The sequence below is a fragment of the Primulina tabacum genome, chromosome 3, assembly GCF_025594145.1.
Source record: "Primulina tabacum isolate GXHZ01 chromosome 3, ASM2559414v2, whole genome shotgun sequence".
Classification (NCBI taxonomy): domain Eukaryota; kingdom Viridiplantae; phylum Streptophyta; class Magnoliopsida; order Lamiales; family Gesneriaceae; genus Primulina; species Primulina tabacum.
The window spans coordinates 11,386,061-11,408,482 of NC_134552.1; the positions used below are offsets into that span (position 1 = coordinate 11,386,061).

Consider the following 22,422-nt stretch of genomic DNA (forward strand, 5'->3'; position numbering starts at 1 on the left):
TGAATGCATGAATTGAGTTAAATGTTGTATCGCATAGCATATATCTGGTCTCGTAATGGTCAAGTATAGCAATCGGTCCACTAACCGTTTATACACACTTGCATCCTTCAACAAGACATCTTCAGAACCTTGGTGACTAGACTTATGCATGATTACATCTAACTCATGACTTGTGAATTTTTTACTCTATTCCATTGGTGTGTCGAAAGGCCGAGCACCTGCTACACCCGTTTCTGCAATCAACTCCAGCGCATATTTGCGTTGATTTAAGTAAATTCCTTCTTTGGATCTTGCAACTTCAATCCCTAAGAAATATCTCAGGTTTCCAAGATCCTTGAATTGAAGTTTCGAATGCAAAAAATTTTGAAGCACTTGAATTTCCTTCGAACTACTCCCGGTGATAACGATTTCATCTACATAGACAATAAGAAGAGTGATACAATCTGATTCACGTTTGACAAATAGCGAATAATCATGCTGAGATTGACGAAAGCCTGCTTCAACCATGATCTCGGCAAACTTAGTATTCCACTGTCGAGATGCTTGGCGTAATCCATACAAGGATTTTCTTAATTTGCAGACCTTAGTGGCGTTCTGCACTTTATAACCTTCCGGGAGTGTCATATATATACTTTCATCCAAATCTCCTTGCAAGAACGCATTAGTAACATCCATCTGTAAAAGTGGCCAACGATTGACAGCTGCCACTTTCAAGAGACATCTAATAGTCACAATCTTCGCCGTGGGTGAAAATGTGTCATGAAAATCAATCCCCGGTTGCTGTGTATAACCCTTAGCCACAAGCCTTGCTTTAAAACGATCCACTGTCCCATCATATTTAAATTTAACCTTGTAAACCCACCTACATCCAATAGGCTTGACAGCCAATGGCAAATCAACCACATCCCAAGTATGATTCTGTTCAAGCGCTGCCAATTCCAAGTTCATAGCATCTCGCCATCTAGAATCTGTGATAGCCTCATGGTAGGAATTTGGTTCTGCAACTGAAGACATGGCTGTAAGATAGCTTTGGTATGAGGAAGAAAAGTTCGAATAGGTCAAGTACTTAGAGATAGGGTAAAGACAAATGGCTGAATTGGTTTTGGTTAGTTGAGGACAAGAAAAATCCTTCAACCAAATGGGGGGAACAGTGGTTCTGGAAGACCTTCTTAATGGTGGATCGGAAGCTGCTCCAGGATGAGTGATAGGAGCTAAGGTAGCAGCTTCAGTGTTATCTGATAAAAGGCCCTCTTCTATGAAGGGAGTAGCGCATGGAAAGACAGGAACTTGAGATTTTTCAGACACAAAAGGGAAAATATTCTCATGGAAAGTTACATCCCTAGAAACAAACACTCGCTTGGTATGCAAGTCTAGAACCTTATATCCTTTTTGTACAGTCGAATATCCCAAGAAAACACAACGAGTGGCTCTGGGAGAAAATTTATGCCCACCTGGTAGAATAGAAGCATAACACAAACATCCAAATATTCGTAGATGATCAAATACAGGGGGCTTATGGAAAAGTATCTCAAAAGGTGTCTTATTGCTCAAAATCGAGGTAGGAGTCCTATTGATGAGATAAACTGCTGTCAGTACACAATCTCCCCAATATCTCAATGGGACAGAAGACTGAAATTTTAAGGATCTAGCTACATTAAGGATATGTCTATGTTTTCTCTCCACCAACCCGTTTTGCTGAGGAGTGTATGGATAAGAGCTTTGATGGATTATCCCGAGGGATTGAAAGAGACCATTGCAACCAGAATTGAAAAAATCTTTTGCATTGTCAGTTCTAATGATTTTGACTTTAGTTGAAAATTGAATATCAACCATGGCAAGAAAAAAACGAATCATCCCAAGTGTATCAAGTTTGGAATGCATAAGGAACACCCATGTACCTCGAGAAAAATCATCTACAATGGTCAAAAAGTATTTTATCCATTGTACGTGGGAGTGTTAAATGGACCCCATATATCCATGTGAACGAGTTCAAACACTTGAGAAGTTTTAGTGTTACACAGTCGAGATTGCTTTGATATAGGACAAACAGAAAAATGTGGTAAAGTATCAATAATGGACATAAATGGCAGTAACTTCATTCTAGAAAAAGACATGTGATCCAAACGTTTATGCCAATCACAAATGTTGACAGAAGAGTGAGAAATAAAAGACTTGTCTAATGTCAAGGTATTACATCTTGTTTCAAGAGGTAAGAGATCTAGTTTTGGTGTGGACAGGCAACTCGGAGCCAAGTGATAAAGTCCACCCTCCTCTTTACCAATCCCCATTATTTTCCCAGTGTTGAGGTCCTGAAACAAACAGAAAAAATGGTAAAAGGTGAAAAAAAAATGGTGATGCTTGGTAAATTTGGAAATGGACAAGAGATTGAATCTGAAATTGGGAATATAGAGCACATTTTCAAGGGAAAAAGCACTGGTCATAGGTACTGTCCCTATCTTGCTAATTAAAGCTTGACTACCATTGGGCATTGTCACAGATTTAGTGGAATCTGCTATAGACTTGGAATTGCGTAATAAAGAGATATCTCCCACCATATGCTCATTTGCTCTAGTGTCTACTATCCAAGCTTGTGAGGTGTGATGTAAATGGGAAGTTTTACCTGCCATATTCACAATTGGCTGTGTGGTTGAAGTGACACTGGTACTTCCATGCAACTTCAAAATTTCTGCATATTGAGCAGCTGTAAAAATTTGAGCACCATTTTGTGTGTCTGATTGTGGTGTGTCAATAGATCCATCTTCCACCAGATTTACTTCTCGCTGCACCTTTTTGTTTTTATGAAATTCCTTGCCAAACTTCTTAGTGTAAGGCTTTCCTTGCTGAGGTTTATACAACTTGTGCCCTGGTGGATAACCATTGAGGCGAAAACAGTAATCAATTGTATGTCCAGTCCAATGACAATAATCACATTTCAAATCTCTCTTCGGATCTGTACTCTTATCCTTATTCTGCATGGAATAGGAAGACTGATGCTGGAGCTTCATTCGAAGAGAGCAATCGATGTGATTCTTCTTGTGACAGCATAGAAAAATCTTGACCAACAGTTGGCAAAGGAGTCATCATAAGAATTTGGCTCCAGACGTGTACATAGCTCTCATTTAATCCCATTAAAAATTGAAGCAACCGCTGTTGTTGATCATGCTCAACATATTTCCTTGCCGTAGCACATTCACATGAAGGCAGGGTAACCTGGGAAGAATATTCATCCCATAAGTTCTTCAATTTGCAGTAATAAGTGGAGATTGGATTATTGCCTTGTACCAAACGACCTATATTACGATGAAGCGAAAAAATTCTGGAGCCATTTATTTTGTCAAATTGATCCTTAAGATCTGTCCAGACCGCCGAAGCCTCGGTGGAATACACTATTCCGCCAAAAATCTCTTTCGATACTGAATTCATAATCCACGATAACACTAAAGCATTACAGCGTTCCCATTGTTGCAACATGAGATTACCTGCAGCTGGTCGCTTACATGTACCATCAATGAACGCAACTTCATTCTTCGCACGCAACGCAATCAACATTGCTCTACTCCAAATTCCGTAATTCACAACTCCAGTTAATTGCTCATTAATCAAATTCAAACTTGGAGTATCCGAAGCATGGATGGTCATCGGATCATTGAAATTGTTAGTATTTGCCATAATTGCAGGAGCTGAGCAGAAAAAAATTGAATCTTCAATTGCAGCTGAAAAGGAATGAACGCGATCTATGGCAAATCACCAGTCACGCGAGATTTAGCTGGATCCGTGGATCAAACTCTCCGCTCTGATACCATGTTGAAGTTGTTCTCGTAGCAGTTGAAGAACTCTAATTCTTTTGAATATTAGAACAACATTGCTTTCAGTTACAATGCCAACACTATTTATATGTCTACTTCTAGAAGGAACTAAGAAGCGTAAACTAAGAAGCGCTAATACACTTTTATGCTAATATACTCAACACAGAGGAAAGAAAAGGTAAAAATAAATACGTAAGCAAAAACATGACAGGGGTTCAAGAATACTGCATATAATTAAAAAACATTAATAATAATCAAGCCCACCACTATTTACCCCCATAATTTCATGTCCAACCAACAGCTTAACCATAAATAAACTTGATGTTGCTGAAATGCGAGATGGTAGTTGGGAGGTCGAATCTTCACTTGAGGAGTTTGGATCAGACTTTCGAAATTTGGGAGCACAAACAAAAACGTTAGAAGAGGACCGGAAGGTTGTTCCTTCGTAGCCTCTTCAGGGCTCAAGTCAGAGAATAGAAAACAGAGAGATAGTAATGTGTGTGCTGAGAGAATGTGAATATATGAATGAATAAACAATAAATGACCTTATACTTATTGGAGAAAGAGAGAGTCCTGATTCGGTAGATTTAGATGCTCAGAATCTTGTGCAAGATTTGTTTTGATTTTTAATGATTTGGTTAGATCTTTAATGTGCCTTATTCTTTTGGGCTTGATTTACGTGGGCTGCCCGCTGAAATCCGAATAGAGGCTCTTTGGGGTATCAGCCCGGCTAGAATCTGGGTCCTAACGGAACTCGGCTCTGGAGCTCGACAATAACACTTCCAATCAACCAAATTCCACGATAAAGAAGGTCGGCTCGGAAACTGTTGGGAGGTTGGCTGAGGGAGGTAGGCATGGGAGCTCGGCCCCGTATTTCTGTCACGTTTATGGACGTTTAGGAGGTCGGCTGAGATGACCTCTCGGATGACCTCCTGCCAACTTCGCGGTAGATGACCTTTCAGATGTTTCTGAACGCTGGGTCACTAATTATTTGGGCTACCAAGCGTGGGCCTGACCCATCCTCGGTCCGGGGTAGGCTTGTCAAATTGGGTCAGGCCCGTAGGGCCGGTCCGCCCCGCCATAAAAATTGAGCGGGTTGGGTTGATAAAATAGTAGTCCGTTTAGAGGCGGGCCAAACGGGTTGAGCCCGTTTGGGTTGCGGGCCAAGACGGGGCGGGCCTAATCGGGGCGGGCTGGCCCGCCAAATTAGAGTATAATTTTATATTTTTAACTTTTATATAAAAATTCATATTTCTTCGTTACTTTTTCTCATGTGCCTAACTTCAATCACTCTGGTAAAATCTCTATGCTTCTATTTTTTTTGAAGATGTTATACTCTCCAGTCTCCTCCTTTTTCTTTAATGTTTAACTCGAACTAATCCAGAATTATAGAAATAATGTAGTAAATAAAGTAATTATGTGTATTGTTGAACACATAATATTTTCTGAAATTTACAACCGTCTGTTTCCTCGACTTTATGTTATCTTCCAATGTTTCTCACTTTTTAAGAAAATGTGGCTGGTAAGAGTTAGGTGCCTTGTGCGGACAAACCCTTAAGATCGTTAATTTTTGTTTTCTTGTGAGGACAAACCCTTAAGAAACTGGAGAAACTGTATATTAAAAAAGATTTGGAATTCACATTTAAAGATTTCATTGTATTTATGGTTGGTGATATTACATGAGTTAATTTTTAGTACATGTGTACGATGAAATCTTGTGTGAATTAGAATAAGCACTTTATTTTTTATGGATTATGTTGATTGTTGTATGCTTTCAATGTCTTATTTCAATGTTTTTAAGTTTTTTATGAAACTATTTGACTGAAATATATTTTTCTTCTGTGTTTATTTTAATATTTTTTAGTATTTTTTTTTTAAAAAATAATAAGCGGCAAGGTGGGTTGGGCTGGGTTGGCCATTTAGAGGCCCGCCAAAATGGCGAGCTGGCCCGCCCCGCCCCGCCTAATGGCGGGTTTCGGCGGGTGGCGGGCTGGCCCGGCCCGTTAGCCCGTTTTGACATGTATAGTCCGGGGTATCAAAACTGAACACGTAAAATCGAAAATAATATAAATTCAGCAACTAAAATGATGCAAGAAGAACTATGAATTCAAAAATGATTAAAATTAACAAAGAACACTTGGAAGAGAACAGTTTCTGCAAGAAATGGATGCGAGAGAGATTCCAAAAATGAAATATATAAAAAAGGGATAACAAGAAAGATCGAAGCAAAGAGATTGCGTAGAGTGCAGAGATTTTAGGCAGGCAGCAACAGAAGGAAAGAAAAAGCAAATTATATTTCTATGGCCTTTGGTTTAATTAACGTTAATCAACCAGATTCATTCGAACGATGATAATTAATGAATACCAAATCAAGATTGATTATTTTTATACAGTCGTAATTGGTCATCGGTTACATTAATTAATTAATTTCACAAATTTGGAATGGAAAGTTGAAATTATATCGATGTGGCAAAAACGAAATATCGTTTTTCTATATGCTATAATTTTAAAAATGTTGTGAAAAAGTAAAAATTTATGGTAAAAAGTAAAAATCTCAAACTCTCAAAATTTATCAAACTACACACTTTATAAAATTTTTCTCTCAATATTTACAACTCTTATTTTCAACATTCAAATATTCAATATACACATTTTAAATATTATTTTTCAACACTCCCCCTTGTGATGATGATCATAATGATTGTCTTCATTACGTGTTTTTATACTGTCTCGTTAAAAACCTTACTAGTAAAAACCCAATAGGATAAAAATCATAGTAAGGGAAAAAGAGTGCAGTCACGTAAACTCCCTCTCATGTTGACACAAACAATTCTTCACAAATTTCGTAGATTGCGCATCCCAAAGTGCCTTTGTGAAGAGATTTGATGAGTTTTCACTTGATTGAATGTGACGAACATCAATATATTCATTCTTCTCAAGCTTCTTGGTGAATGCGAAGAACTTAGGAGGAATATGTTTAGTTCTGTCACTTTTTATGTATCCTTCTTTCATTTGAGCAACACATGCAGCATTATCTTCATATAGTATCACAGGCTTCTCGTCAAATGATAATCCGCATGAGATTTGGATATGTTGGATCATTGATTTTAACCACACACATTCACGACTTGCTTCATGTAGTGCAATAATCTCGGCATGATTTTATGAAGTTTTTACGAGCGTTTGTTTCTGTGAACGCCAAGAAATTGCAGTGCCTCCACGAGTAAATACATATCCAGTTTGGGAACGTGTCTTGTGTGGATCAGATAAGTATCCAGCATCGGCATAACCAATTATACTTGGATTAGCATCTTTTGAATAAGTCCCAAGTCTGTCGTTCATTGTAGATAACGGAATATTTGTTTAATTCCGTTCCAGTGTCTCTTTGTTGGATATGTGCTAAATCTTGCCAACAAATTTACGGCAAAAGATATATCAGGCCTTGTACAATTTGTGATACATAAGGGCACCGATAGCACTTAGATATGGTACTTCTGGACCAAGAATATCTTCATCATCTTCACATGGACGGAATGGATCCTTTTCTATGTTTAATGATCTAACAACCATTGGAGTGCTTAAAGGATTTGATTTATCCATGTTAAAACATTTAAGGATCTTTTCTGTATAAATTTTCTGGTGAACAAATATTCCACATTCTTTTTTTCAATTTGTAAACCCAGACAATACTTGGTTTTTCCAAGATCCTTCATTTCAAATTCTTCCTTCAAGTATGACACAACTTCTTGAATTTCCTTATTCGTTTCAATGATGTTTAAATCATCAACATATACAGCAATAATTACGCATCCGGATGTTGTTTTCTTAATGAAAACACAAGGGCATATTGAATTATTTACATATCTCTTTTTCATTAAGTGATCACTTAGTCGATTATACCACATTCCGCCGGATTGCATTAACCCATATAATGATCTTTGTAATTTCACAGAATAACATTCTCTAGGTTTTGAACTTTGTGCTTCAGACATCTTAAATCCTTCACGGATTTTCATATATATATTACTATCAAGTGATCCATATAAGTAAGCTGTAACAACATCCATAAGACGCATTTCTAAGTTTTCAGATACCGCCAAGCTAATCAAATACCGAAACGTAATTGCATCCATCACGGGAGAATACGTTTCTTCATAATCAATTCCAGGCCTTTGAGAAAAACCTTATGCAACAAGTCGAGCTTTATATCTTACTATTTCATTTTTCTCATTTCGCTTTCGAATAAAAACCCACTGAATGACTTCTTTCCATTTTATCCAATCCTGCCGATTTTTACATTCACCAAAAGATTTTAGTTCATGATATTCATTATCATTTATGATGTCAATTGCCACATTATAAGAAAATATATCATCAATTTCTTCTATATCTTTTCGGTTTAATATTTTTCCCGTATTAATATAATTGATAGAGATTTCACGATTCTCGTCAGTTTGTCGTTCTGACAGAACATTTTCATCATCATGTGTTTCTTCAGGAACAACATTATCTATTTTGTGATCATCATGTGTTTCTTCAGGAACATCATTCTCTATTTTGTGATCATCGTGTTTCTTTATGAATTTTCTTTTTCGAGGATTTTTATCCTTGGAACCGACTGGCCTTCCACGCTTCAGGCGTTTAATGACATCATGAGTATCTTCAATTTGTTTCTTTGGAATTTCAATTCGAGCAGGAGCATTTACAACATGTATATATGATTTAGTTACCCTTTTTGCATCTGTAAATGCATCTGGTATTTGATTTACTATTCTTTGCAAGTGCACAATTTGCTGTACATCTTTTTCACATTGTTTTGTTCTTGGATCCAGATGTAACAATGATGTTACATACCATGTAATTTCCTTTTCGGTATGTTTCTTATCTCCCCCTAACATTGGGAAGATTTCCTCATTAAAATGACAATCAGCAAAACGTGCTGTGAACACGTCACCTGTCTGAGGTTCAAGATATCGAATGATTGAGGGACTATCATAACCGATATAAATTCCAATCTTACTTTGAGGTCCCATTTTCTTTCGTTGTGGTGGTGCAATAGGCACATACACCATACATCCAAAAATTCTCAGATGAGAAATGTCTGGTTCTTTACCAAATGCAAGCTGCAATGGGGAGTATTTATGATATGTACTTGGTCTGATGCGAATTAATGAAGCAGCATGTAAAATTGCATGTCCCCATATAGAAATAGGGAGCTTTGTTTTCATAATCATTGGTCTAGCAATCATTTGCAGACGTTTAATCAATGATTCAGCCAATCCATTCTGTGTATGTACATGAGCAACATGATGTCCAACAATGATTCCCATAGACATACAATAATCATTGAAAGTCTGGGAAGTAAATTCACCAGCATTATCAAGTCTAATTTTCTTGATTGTATAATCGGGAAATTGATTCCTCAATTTTATTATTTGAGCAAGTAATCTTGCAAATGCAACATTTCGAGTTGACAATAAACATACATGTGACCATCTGCTGGATGCATCAAGTAATACCATAAAGTATCTAAATGGTCCACATGGTGGATGAATTGGTCCACAAATATCACCCTAAATACGTTCAAGAAACATTGGTAATTCAGTTTGGACTTTGGCTGGTGATGGTCTTATAATAAGTTTTCCAAGAGAACATGCTTTACATTGAAACTTATTATTCTGAAAGATCTTCTGGTCTTTCAATTGATAACCATGTGTATTTTCTATAATTCTTCGCATCATTTGTGAACCAGGATGTCCTAATCGATCATGCCAATTGATCAGTATTGAAGAATTATCAACTACCATGTTTGATTCAATTGGACTTATATATGTATAATGCAATCCAGTAGGTAGCATTGGTAGTTTTTCAACTACATATTTCTTTCCTGATTTGTATGTGGTAAGACACATATATTTCTCATTCCCTTCATTCATTGTTTGAGTATCATACCCATGGGAATATATATCATTAAAACTCAACAAGTTTCTTTTTGATTGTGGTGAATATAAAGTATCATTGATCAAAAATTTTGTACCATTAGGTAACAAAAATTGTGTTTTACCACATCCTTTAATCAAGTCTACAGGACCTGATATTGTATTCACCGTTGTTTTTGTTGGTTTTAGTTCCAAGAAATATCTTTTATCTCGGAGGATAGTGTGCGTTGTACCACTATCGATTATGCAAACTTCAGCTTTGTTCATAGCATTTTCCATGTTTGAACTTCAAAAAAAATATGCAATGAAGTAAAATTATTGACAATATATTTATAAAAATAAAATACAATAAAATACATATGTAAAATATATAGCACGCGATAAAACATTATCATACGGGTACATAAAATATTTTACATATTTATTCCACCAGCAAATTGATCATTGTCTAAGAAATCAATCAGAAAATCTCCAACATCAAAATGAGTTGAATCACTCAAAGGTTCACTCTGTTCAGTGAAGTTTGTCTCCTTTTCTTTCCCATTTATTGATTCTTTATAAAGTTTACAAAGGTGCTCAGGGGCTCGACAAATACGGGACCAATGTCCTGGAGTACCACATCTGAAACAAGAACTTTCAAATCTTTTTGAGTGATTCTCATTAACACTCATATTTTCATGATGCCTTTTCTGTGGATGGTTTGGGATACTCTTTTGAGATGAGTTATGGAAGTAACTATCTCGATTATTTTCAAAACCACGGCCGCGTCCACGACCACGACCACTTCCACGTCCACAACCACGACCTCGATTTCGTCCTCGACCAAAATCTTGTCTATAACTTTGATTTTGGTTTCCAGATTTAAATTCATTTTTGTTTACGACATTTACTTCAGGAAATGCCGTTGAACCAGTGGGTCGTGCCTGATGATTTCTCATTAACAGCTCATTATTCTTTTCCGCCACAAGGAGACAGGCGATAAGTTCAGAATATCTCGAAAATCCACGCACTCTATATTGTTGTTGTAGAGTTATATTCGATGCGTGAAAAGTGGAAAATGTTTTTTCAAGCATTTCCAATTCAGTAATCTCGTGCCCACAAAATTTCAATTGCGAGATTATTCTATACATCGTCGAGTTGTAATCACTAACTTTTTTAAAATCTTGGAATCTCAACGTATTCCATTCATCTCGGGCGGTCGGAAGTATAACTTCTCTTATATGTTCGAATCTTTCTTTTAATCCCTTCCACAAAGCCATGGGATCTATATTCACATTTCAATCCATCGTCGAGATGTCGACGCAAAAATATCATGGCTTTTGCCTTTTCTTGTGATGTCGATATGCCATTTTCTTTTATGGTCTCTCTTAGACCCAATGACTCAAGATGTATTTCTACATCAAGAGTCCATGGCATATAATTTTTCCCCGTAATATCAAGAGCAATGAATTCGAGCTTTGTCAAGTTTGACATGGTGGTACTAAAAAATTACGATGCATTTTATTAGTTAATGAATATTGCAATACAAAGTAATTGATAAACAACAAGTACAAGCATTCGTAAAAATAAAGAAAACACACGAGGAGGATATTCTCCGATAAATACAAGACTCGTGAGTATGATAACCAAAATAATTAAAAATAACCTTGAGAAAGCCATCTTCTTTTGTCTTCGAAAATTTGATGAAGAATAATTGTTTAGAGAAGAATAGAAAATTGGAGTGATTGAATGTGTTTGTGAGATCATATTTATAGGGCAAAAACTAGCCGTTTTGTTACCGTTGGTGTACAAAAAAATAAATGTATGTATTTGTATAATTTTATGGTAATAATATGATGTATATAATATTAGTCATGTTTAAATAATTATGTATATCATATCACATTATTATAATGAGGTGTCATAAGTTATTTTGTTTAAAAACCTTATAGGCTTTTATACTTGTCGTATCCCTTACCGGGAGTGTGGGATGTCGTCTTAACATCCTCCCAGGATTTATAACAAGTTTTTGAAAAATTTATATCATTATATTATATATTAAATATATACACAATAAATAAACAGTAAAATAAATATTATTACTTTTGTCACCTTTTTCTTCTGTTTTGGAGCTTGAAAAAATATGGAGGACTTTTAGAGCTTCGTGCTGATAACGTGTTGTGAAAAAGTAAAAATTTATGGTAAAAAGTAAAAATCTCAAACTCTCAAAATTTACCAAACTACACACTTTTTAAAAAATTTTCTCTCTACTCACTTATGATTTTCTTCACAAATGAGAGATCTATTTATAGAAAATCTTTACAAATAATCCAAAAATAAATTCATCATTACCTACATCACCACACACTAATTTTCAATATTTACAACTCTTATTTTCAACATTCAAATATTCAATACACACATTTTAAATATTATTTTTCAACAAAAAAAATTATATATATTTTAGACGTGTTTAAAACTCAAATCTATCAATTTATATATATATATATATATATATATATATATTGATATATAATTATATATAATGAGTTTATTATTATTATAATCCTCTCATATTTTTAATTGAAAAATTAATTGAAAAAATATTTTTTCAATCCTCTCATATTTTTAAAATAGAACAATAATTTAAAATGGACCAATAAATATTTTTTCAATCATCTCATATTTTTAAAATGTTGATTTTATGTACGTTTTCCTTTTAATCATCTCATATCTCTAATTTTTCAATCACCCAATCAAATAATACAAAATATTTAATAATTAACATATATTATAAATATTTATATTTTATATTTTTCATTCGAATTAAATTAATTATTCAAAATTATAAATAATAATAATAATAAAACTTAAATATTATATTTTTATTCAAATTAAATTAATTATTCAAAATTATAAGTAATATTATTAAATTAAATTAATTATTCAAAATTATAAATAATAATAATAATAAAAAAAACTTAAATATTATATTTTTATTCGAATTAAATTAATTATTAAAAACTATAATAAATAAGCGCTCGTCCATGTGGAGCGTCCGCGTCTTGTAGGCGCGGATTGAGGTATTTTTGCAAAATAAAATTTTTTTAAATTATTTTTTAATTTTTAAATTAATAATAATTAAAACCCGTCAAACCGTGTACCTCAAGGCTGTGATTGGTAGGCTTGATTAAGTATGTTTGTGTTATTTTGTCTATCACTATCCACTGTTTGGTTCAATTTTAGTTAATCTCACCCAATCCAATGTCCAATGGACTAAAGTATATTAGCCTGGTTAAAATAAACCCATGTGAAAGCCCATTATTATTAGTCCTCCTTTGTATCAACGTGTGTTTTCCTACAATACCCTTTCATCCACCCCAGAAGCCCAACTAAAGAGTCTTCCCCCAACTGAGCAACTACGTACGAAGGAAGAAAGGAGTTTGTCCGCGATATTTTCTACACTCGTTGAAATCTTCGGTTATCAGGTTATTGTACTGTTTAAATTTCTTTGTTCCACACTTTTAGTTGCAGAATCTGTTGTCGATTTTTAATTTTCTGAGTTTAGATTTCGGGATGTACTTTGCCAAATTTTGGGATGTACTTTGCGATGTGCTGTGATGGTAAATGAGCTTGCTTTCTGTTTAGCTTTTCTGCCGAAAATCTCGTTTTTTCTACTTTTGGTTCACGTAGTTCACTTGAATCGTGAACTGTTTTCTGTTTGTATTCTCGTCTTTGACGAAACCGTAGTATTTTTCCTTTGTAATATTTGTCTTAGGCCGAACTTCTAACTCGATTTCAGAAGTTTTTATTTTTTAATATTCGAAAACATGAACTGAATAATAATTTCTCAACTTATTACTTAACACACTGTCGTAGATGCGCGTGTAAGAATCGATTAATTAACATCGATGATTTCGGCGATATTGAAGAAAGAACTTATTTTTGTACCTAATTAAATTTTATTGTGTAATATTTTTTGATATTATTGGGAAGAAGACTTGAAAGAAGAAAATTTTGTTCTCCACCATACAGTACTGTATTTGTTTATGAAATTGTATGAATTTTTTTGCCGAGGTGTTTACGGTTATGTCGCCCAGGGTTTTCTTGCAAGATATTTTGTTGCAAGGACATGTGAGGTCGAAGGAAATGTGAGGAAAGGACACAAAAGTGGATCTGAATTTCATAATTAAAAAACAATGTGAAAGGGTATTTTTGACAGTAGAAAATTAATTGATTAGTTAATCACCCCCTTCAAAATCAAACCAAACATACCCATGTTGTGAGGACACCATACAAATCTGTAAATAATCATTTTTCTTATCATTTATGTGCTAATCATTCCATAATCCTATCATTCGAACCAAACACAGCCCAAATATTCAAATAAACCATTACATACTACCAATGTTTTTCATGTTCTTCCAATAGTTTTTTGTTTTCTCATTTTCATAAAAAATTGTATTTTTATTTTAACTAAGAGCAGTCATTTGAATTAAATTAGTTTAAATAAAATACGTGTGTGTGTGATATATATATATATATATATATATATATATATATATATAAAATCTAACAATAAAATTAGCATGAGAAGGCAAACTCACCTCGTAATTAACTGCAGCATTCAACAAATCTGTTCTATTTTTATGTTGAGAAAAATAGACTATAAAACAATTAATTACTACAACTAACTTAGCTACAGATTATCATACAACACGAGAATCGTTAATACAAACGCTAGTTTGAAGACTGAGAGCGACGGACAATGTTAGACACATGAAGAACACTGATTTCATTTGGACTGTCGGTTTTGCTTACATCGGACCTCAGCATAGATTTTGTAAAACTGTCGTCTGTAACACAACAGTCTAGTTTCTTCCACCGTGCATGAAGTTAAAAAATAAATTGTTGTTATTCCCGAGGGCGAGCAAGCCAGAGAGAACTGAGGGCTCGAAGTCTAGAGAAGTAATCGCTTATGGCAAGGAGAGCACGAGCAGATTGGCGAGTTGTAAGTATACGATGCATTTGTTGGAGTGTCTGCTGCCGCAAATTATCTGCCTGTAATAGAAAGAAAATACCACATCACATATAAGGAAAAATGGAGTAGAGTGGCAACTGTCAATTAACATACCTCACATTGCTAGCCTATCAGCCACACGATAAATGGTACATAAGATAATCCACACCAAAGTGGGAGTGCAACAAACAGTGCCCATAAACACTAATGAAACAAAAGAAAATGATCACCTGGCGAATGAAGCCCTCGAGTGTTCCCAACTTTCCCATAGCCATTGCCATTTGACCCATGTAGTTAGCCACATTGCCGGATGAACCTGAGGGGCCAAGAGAACCAGCTAATGTCTCAGCCAAGGACTGCTGCAATGCCTCCATTCCTTGTGACAAAGAATCTTCAGCCTGCTGAGAAGACTGTTGCAAGTTGTTGAGGGCCAATATCTGCTGCTCAGTCAATGGTTCTAACTGATTCATAAGAAGCTGCAACAAACAACTTCAAATTCGTAATTTTATATAGAGAACTTTATTGCCAGGTTCCTGCTCTTGTTGCCCTTCCACTTCTTGTCTATTGACATCACATAACAACGTATACTAGTTTCTTATGTTCTTCGATGATAGTGTTTTAGATAAGGCATGATAAACGACATTACATGCACAATTTTTGCCTAATTCGGATGTTCGAGAAGTTGCAGAGAATAGACATACAAAGAACTCAAACATTACCTTGAGAAGTTCGGATGAACGAAATCCACCCAGCCAAAGGAAGCATCTTTCAGCTGGAGTTTTCCACATGCCCGACAAGATGTGAAAGACATCAGCTTTTGCAGCATCACCTTTGATCCTGAAAATATCATCATACTGTGCTACAATGCCCTCCACGATTATGCGAAGTTCACCATCACCCGCATGCGAATTAACAGCACCTCTTAGCTCATTAATTCGCCGGTTGTTCTCCTCCAGCCACCGTGCATATTCAACATCAAAAGCTAAAGCACCTGGTAATATGGAGTCTAACTATAATGGCATACAAGCTCCAAATAGCTCAAATCGACGTGCAATATTACAAATGTATTTTTAGGTATCTAGAAACAGTCAACTTCAATAACGGATAAAAGATAAATGTTGCCTCGCCAAAATGCTGTTCTTTTGTTGAAAAGAATGAATGGACAAAAAGCTTGTCATATCAACGGAGAGTTATGAGGATATTTCATTCCTATCGGATCGGTACAAAACTTTGTTAGAATTCTTGGAATGGAACAAGTTTGGTCGAATGAATAAATGTATAGGACCCTATGGCTTCAATTAATTATCAGAAAGAAAGAAAAAACAGCTTCTGTTCAAACTTTGAATAAGTACCTGGTCTAATTAGACATTTAAAATTAGTACCTGATACGGGAAGGACTTCTCCTCACGAGGTGATTCTATATTATTTTAATGAATCTTCTGTGATAAACTTGTTATTTTATTCATACAGGAGTTTAAATATTCTACTACTAAAAAAATTGAGAGACAATAATCTTTCCTGTGTCTTTAATTTAGGAATTAAAATTTGCAATGTTAGATCCTTCAGGCATCTTAATATATGATTCAGTAAAGGTATAGTGAGTTTCTTAAACAAGCATATTACTAGGATAAATTCATTCAAGTTCTCTCGTAGCAGAAAAATGTAAAGCAAGTTCAAAAGAAAAATTAAATAGTAGTTTAGCTTTACCAAGAAAAGAGTGTAAGCTACATGTTCTGATCTACATGGGAGATCATTAACATTTTATTTTATGTTTCACTCCATATTCTTCATAAAATGCTCACCGAAGTTGGTTTCTTCGGTGCCAAGAGGTTAAATATTATTTCCAGGCAGCAGCTGACCGCCTTAACTATTAAGGCCTAAAAGAAAAACTAAAATAACAGCTACAGTCAAATTGGCACGGGTCAACAGCAGTTAGGCCAACCCATTGTTTCATTTCTTTAATAAAAAACTCGTGATTACAAGCAATGATCAAAATGGCCCCTAGAGCAGGAAACGATCTAACAACTGAATATTTCCCCTCTCCTAGCATAAGTAGCTACCCACACAATACTTTCTGAATGCATCCGATAACTAACTCTCCCCATTTCATTCCTTTGTCCCTGCAAAAACAACCACCTTCTCTCCCCCTTTGTAGATCCTCCTAAAGTAAATTTTTTAGTACAGGAGACATACAACGTTCATCATTACACCAACTACAAGTTACGCCAAAAAATTAGTTCAAAGAATGAGGAGAAAAACTTGAAGCGCAATGCTCGTTTAGCAACTTCTCTGCCTCATCCACAACGTAATCAAATCCAGTAGCACTTTCCACACAATAAGATCTGGGTCCATTTTAAATCCCTACTTCCATTTTCCCCCCATCCTCATGTCTCTAGATTTCAATGCACAATTTCCAGAATAATTTAAAATTAAACAACGAAGTATAGCCATCACATAGTTTTTTTTTCTCTGACTTCAAACAAGAAAATATGTGAAATAAGAATCAGAAGCTCAAATCAAGATTATCATACCATTGCCCCCGCCACTTGCTTGAGATTGATCTCCTGAGCTAGAAATAAATATCCCCTTCAGGGAAAAAAAACTGCATTCACTAATTTGAAAAACAGTGTAGACTTCTACATGCAAATTTTGTAAACTTTATGTAAAAGTAGCACAACACCTGCTGCCTAGCCCTTTGAAGTTCTTGCTCAAGTTGTGTCAATTTCATTCTGCTGCTCTCGAGCTGTTGAACATATGCCTAAATGCCATATAAAGATTGAAGAACAAATTATGTAAAACATAATTAAAATGGGATCAGAAAATAAACCAAAGATACTCAAAAAGATCCCCAGAGAATCATACAGAAATACAACATTTATGAATCTAATAAGTAGTAGGTGTACGTTAAGCAATCCTAAAACTAATTTTACATTAAAAGAAATGTGCTAATAAAACTAACCTTATTGAAAGTATAATAATTTCAATTATGAATAATTTTATTTACGCACACAATTTTTGTATTGAATAAAAAGTAAATGTACTTAATTCCTTTTCTACAATAATTTCAACTTGATTCATATGAATAACACTAGCATCTAACATAATGCTTTGTTATACTGGTCCTGATGCATTATTTATCCCATTTTATCTTTCCATTATTTAAATCAACGTTATTAGAAACTATAGTAAGATAAATTGACTAAATCATAAACTTCATCAAATAATATCAAAATAAGTATATATTATTGCAAAAGAAAATATTCATTATGCAAGCAGCATGTGTGCTATTTATTCATTGATATTTAATATAAAGGATAAAAAATAGTAAACATATCTCTAAGGACAAACAATGAAAGATATAAAGATGCATTAATTAGATACCTACTTTTTTTCTTAAACGGCTTTTTCTTGCAGCTTCGCGATTTTGAGCAAGTCTGCGTAGAGTCTGCAAACGGTAACAGAAGTCATGCTTCTGGATTAAAAATAAATATGCATGTGGTTGTAGTTAAGGTCTAAAAAACCTTTTGATCTCTGGACTTATCACTGCCATCAGAAGCTACTAACACCTGCGACAGATTGTTTTGAAACTGCAGAAGAAAACAAATACCAACAACCATTCAATTACAAACCTATTACGAGGAGGCAGTAAGCATTTAAGCACAAATTAATGCTGCATATTCATAGAAACTTCAAATAAAACGTATTACATGTAAGCCAGAGAGAGAGAGAGAAAGAGAGTTTCTAGATTGCATCCTATGTATGCATCAGTGAAAGTAGAAAGAAAGGATTCCTCCATAAAATGTTGCCTGAGTATCAAAGAAATTACCCTCAAATCCCGATCTTCCGTATCAGCATCAGTTGAGGTATCAGTCCTAGGACTAGCATCTGCCATTTGGACACACCACAATCTCCTAGATTGATACTTCAATATGAGTCTGAGTACTTGTATTCAATCTTTAGAAAAAGAAGTAGACCAGAGCCCAATTCGCTGAATATGGAACCAAACTTACGAAAGAACCCTGTAAAGAACAACAAAGTATTTCGATTACTAAATAACCAAAATTTGTTAATGTTCACGCTTGGAGAAGGAGGAGATAATGAAACATAAATGTTTCATGATGAAGCTCTATTTCAAAAGTCATACCAAGTTAGCTTGTTTTGTAGATATTTAGTCCTTAACTGCAGGTTTTATTGTTAAAAACTTTCTTGTGTCAAAACAAAAGAATACCAAACTAATAACATCGGCACTAGATATTTTGTAAACAAACTAAACAAAACCAGTTACAGTTTCTGTCCCTTTCCGTGACCATCTTTTTACCATTTCACAACTGTGCGAGGAATTTTTTCAAGCAAACACAGCACATAAAAGAATAAAAAACAAGAAACTAGAAGATCTCAAGCGATACCACCAATTCCATCACGCTTAATTTATATTCAGCTCTTTTTCTTGCTTTACCCCCGAAAAAGTTCCCCTTGATCCCCAACCAATAGCACGAAAAACATCAGAAACAAGACATCGATTCGCAGCAATATTTCCGATACAAACAAATATAGAAAATTGCCCGCAAAGCTCAATATCCAAAATTGACTTATTTTCCCAACCCACCCTTCCGAGATTCCAAGTATTACCTCTGGGTTTTTCTCCCAGACAAAGAAATATAACGACGGGGATAAAAAAAATAAAAAAAACAATCCGCCGATTGTGACTTAGTCAATTCCTTTTTCTCCATTTCCAATTTCACTTTTCGCAGGAAGTTTCGATGAGGTATTCCCTCCGCTTTTACCCGCAAAAAAAGGCCAAAATATCCTAAAAACAGTAGCGATTCTGAGTTGAAAGAAGTATATAGAGATTACCCGATGCCTGAGAGAGCTTGCGCTGAGGAGAGCAGATTGAGAAATGGAAGTAGAAAATACTTTTCGTTTTTGTCTTAATAATTAATTAAATAATAATAATGGTTGCATTAAAAGCGCACATTGCCAGTTAAGTCATGTGAATCTTTTTTAAAATAAAATTTCCCATCCCAACTCAATTATATATATATATATTTTTTTTAATAATAATAATAATATAATTATACAAAATTAATTGTTTTTATTAGAAATACTTTAAGGTTTCCTATCATATTGATAGCATATATTTCTATTTTATTAAACTTACGTAATTGATAATAACTATATTTTTATGCGGTATGACGGGTTAGTCTATACTACTAAGAGAGTGTTTTTCACTTTATTTCAATATTTTTAAATCATGTGAGTCTCTCTAATTTTTATAAAAATTATATATATTGATAATCTAAAAACTAATAATATTTGAGTACATATTCTTTTTTCGAGGTGATTGTATACATATTTAAGTGGATTTTAGTTGCAATACTTTGCAGAATGGACTATGGAGGGTCGTCCAAACCAATGACACTCTAACTTTGGCCCATAAAAATTTTTGGATCAAAGGGCGGCTTAAAATATTTGGGTTCTTTGTTCCGCTGAGTCGTATTCGTATTTGCAAGTTTAGAATAATTGTCGGACGCATTATTTCACACACATTTAGGAATGTAAACAATCTAAATCAAACCAAACCGTATCAGGCTTGAGTTTGATTCGTTTAGCATTATTTGAGACTCGAGCTCGGTTCGAGCTTCTATTATCAGGCTCGAGCTCGGTTTGTATTGAAATTACTAAGCTCGAAAAAAGCTCGAGCTCGGTTCGTTAAAAAAGATCGTTTATCATTTTAATCAAGTCAGGCTCGAACTTGATTCATTAATAACTCGTTTATCATGTTCAACAAGCCTTGCTTGAGCTCGGCTCGTTTTCGAGCTCGTAAAGCATAGAATTGAGCTCGAGTTTGAGCTTGTTAAAAATTAAATATATTTATTAATTAATTTTAAATCAGACATAAAAATATAAATTCATTTATAAATAACCAAAACGACAAAAAAGAACAACTAAAAAACATAAACTTATTATATTATTGAACATCCCAAAATAATACACCCAACATTTAGATAACAAATACTCGTCATACATTGATATCACCATATAAATTACATTGCAATAATTTCACTCCTTTAATACTTCATTCGCTGTGTTCCAAATAAATTTTATTTTTTAATCAATATAAATTCATTATATTCAATTTAATATATTATTTTAGGATAATAATTTTTAAAGTTACTCAACGTGTATATGACTTGGTGATGTAAATTTTTTGGGGAAAAAAGAATATGTTGATGTATTTCTGTTAATTTATTATGTTTTAAAGAACATTTTAGTACAATGAAATGCAAGTAAGATAAAAAATGTAATTGTGACTATGTGGTATAAATTAATCATTTTTTCAACGATGTTTTGTGTTCAATTCCTTCCATTAACCTTAGTACTAATATTTTTATTTGTCAACTCAACAAATGAGCCAAGTTCGAGTTGACGAGCCACCTAAACGAGTCAAGCTCGAGCTTACGAGCTACCTAAATAAATCGAGCTCGAGCTCGCGAGCCTATTATCAAATATGTTTGCGAGCTCACGAGCCGAATATCCTTAGGCTTGAGCTTGGTTTGATTAAATTTTCGAGCTTCGAAATCGAGCTTGAGTTTGGCTTGATATGATTAACAAACGAACTCAAACGAGCTTTTAATCGAGCCGAGCTTCAAATAGTTCGCAAACGGTTTGGTTCATTTACATCCCTACACACATTCCACTCTTGCCAATGTAGTATCACGCTCTCCCCCTTTTACTAAAATTATGAGTGGTAATAGTATAACTTAAATATATAACTATTATATCGCAAATTATTACTTACTCAATAAATGGACTTGCTGCAATAATATATGCTATTAGCTCTGACACCGAATTATAGGATCGATGATTTATCGTGTAAGATGTCTCACATCAGACATCAGATAGAATAAGTTGTTGAGAGTTGTATATATGAACTTGAGTAATAATTCTCTCTCTCGAGCTAGTTTTTTTTTTTTTTTTTTTTTTGTTTAGAGTTAGGCTCAAATTCATTATCTTTGACATGATATCAAAGTACAAAATCATCGTTATGTTTGGACTGTCCTTATAGTCACCCACAAATGTCTTAAAAACTGAAGCATGAAAAACATCATGCTTCAGATATTCATTTTTGGGCATGATGAGGATGTGTTAGATATCGCACATCCATTGGATTAAATTTTTATGAGTTGTATATATGGATTTGGACAATCACTCATTGAACTAGTTTTTGAGGTGAAGTCGGCGTTGAAATTTTTCGAGCTTAATGAATTGAAATTAAGCGAAGGAGACGTAGGAAAACTCGAACAAAAAAAGTAAACGAGAATTAACTCGCACCTAAGAGTTACATCGGAAGGGGAGGGGCCAAAATGAGGCTTCCCATTTGGTGCCAGGAATTTCCAGGTACCTAATCAAGTGCTTCTTTTTAGCTTGAGAATTTCCGAGGCAACAAGTCTGGCGATTTAGAGCGCTCTCCCCAAATGCCCAAGCACAGTAGAGTCGCCCGGAAAGTGGCACTTAGGTGCTAGAGGCCCTGTTTCATGAATGATTGTGAATCACTTTCGAGTTTTCTACATTCTGTTCAAACAAATGATGTCTTTTGATTTATTTGGTCGGACTTTTGGAACAAGAAACACCTCGTATGTTGAAACAACATATCCATGAAGACAAACAACAAAAAAAA

General features: G+C 34.5%; 2 protein-coding genes across 4 annotated transcripts; both read right to left on the bottom strand.

Annotated features, from left to right (window-relative positions):
• Positions 1 to 2,024: 2,024 nt before the first annotated feature.
• LOC142540282 (uncharacterized) lies at positions 2,025 to 3,783 on the bottom strand. Its single transcript, XM_075646312.1, has 2 exons — positions 2,621 to 3,783; positions 2,025 to 2,309 (listed from the first exon to the last, which is right to left on the bottom strand). The coding sequence occupies exons 1-2, from the start codon at positions 3,003 to 3,005 to the stop codon at positions 2,275 to 2,277; spliced, it is 420 nt and encodes a 139-aa protein (XP_075502427.1). The 5' UTR covers positions 3,006 to 3,783; the 3' UTR covers positions 2,025 to 2,274.
• Positions 3,784 to 14,308: 10,525 nt separating this feature from the next.
• On the bottom strand, positions 14,309 to 19,681 carry LOC142540283 (transcription factor TGA2.2-like). 3 transcript variants are annotated; one of them, XM_075646313.1, is made up of 9 exons: positions 19,599 to 19,681; positions 18,571 to 18,763; positions 18,266 to 18,331; positions 18,130 to 18,189; positions 17,425 to 17,502; positions 17,276 to 17,330; positions 15,464 to 15,735; positions 14,975 to 15,220; positions 14,309 to 14,785 (listed from the first exon to the last, which is right to left on the bottom strand). In XM_075646313.1, the coding sequence occupies exons 2-9, from the start codon at positions 18,634 to 18,636 to the stop codon at positions 14,639 to 14,641; spliced, it is 990 nt and encodes a 329-aa protein (XP_075502428.1). In that variant the 5' UTR covers positions 18,637 to 18,763; positions 19,599 to 19,681; the 3' UTR covers positions 14,309 to 14,638. The 3 variants fall into 3 exon arrangements, with proteins under 3 accessions (XP_075502428.1, XP_075502429.1, XP_075502430.1); XM_075646314.1 differs by lacking the exon at positions 19,599 to 19,681 and adding an exon at positions 19,374 to 19,585; XM_075646315.1 differs by lacking the exon at positions 19,599 to 19,681 and adding an exon at positions 19,151 to 19,359.
• Between the last annotated feature and the right edge of the window lie 2,741 nt (positions 19,682 to 22,422).

Bases quoted from the DNA above. Each gene is read 5' to 3' on its own strand.
- LOC142540283 (XM_075646313.1), bottom strand. From the start codon at position 18,636: ATGGCAGATGCTAGTCCTAGGACTGATACCTCAACTGATGCTGATACG. The intron at 17,331-17,424 runs GTGTTGTGCTAC...TTTTCCCTGAAG, and splicing joins TTCAAAGGGCTAGGCAGCAG to GGGATATTTATTTCTAGCTC. The intron at 15,221-15,463 runs GTAATGTTTGAG...TGTTTGTTGCAG, and splicing joins GTTCATCCGAACTTCTCAAG to CTTCTTATGAATCAGTTAGA.
- LOC142540282 (XM_075646312.1), bottom strand. From the start codon at position 3,005: ATGAAGCTCCAGCATCAGTCTTCCTATTCCATGCAGAATAAGGATAAG. The intron at 2,310-2,620 runs GTAAAACTTCCC...TGTTTGTTTCAG, and splicing joins GCCAATTGTGAATATGGCAG to GACCTCAACACTGGGAAAAT.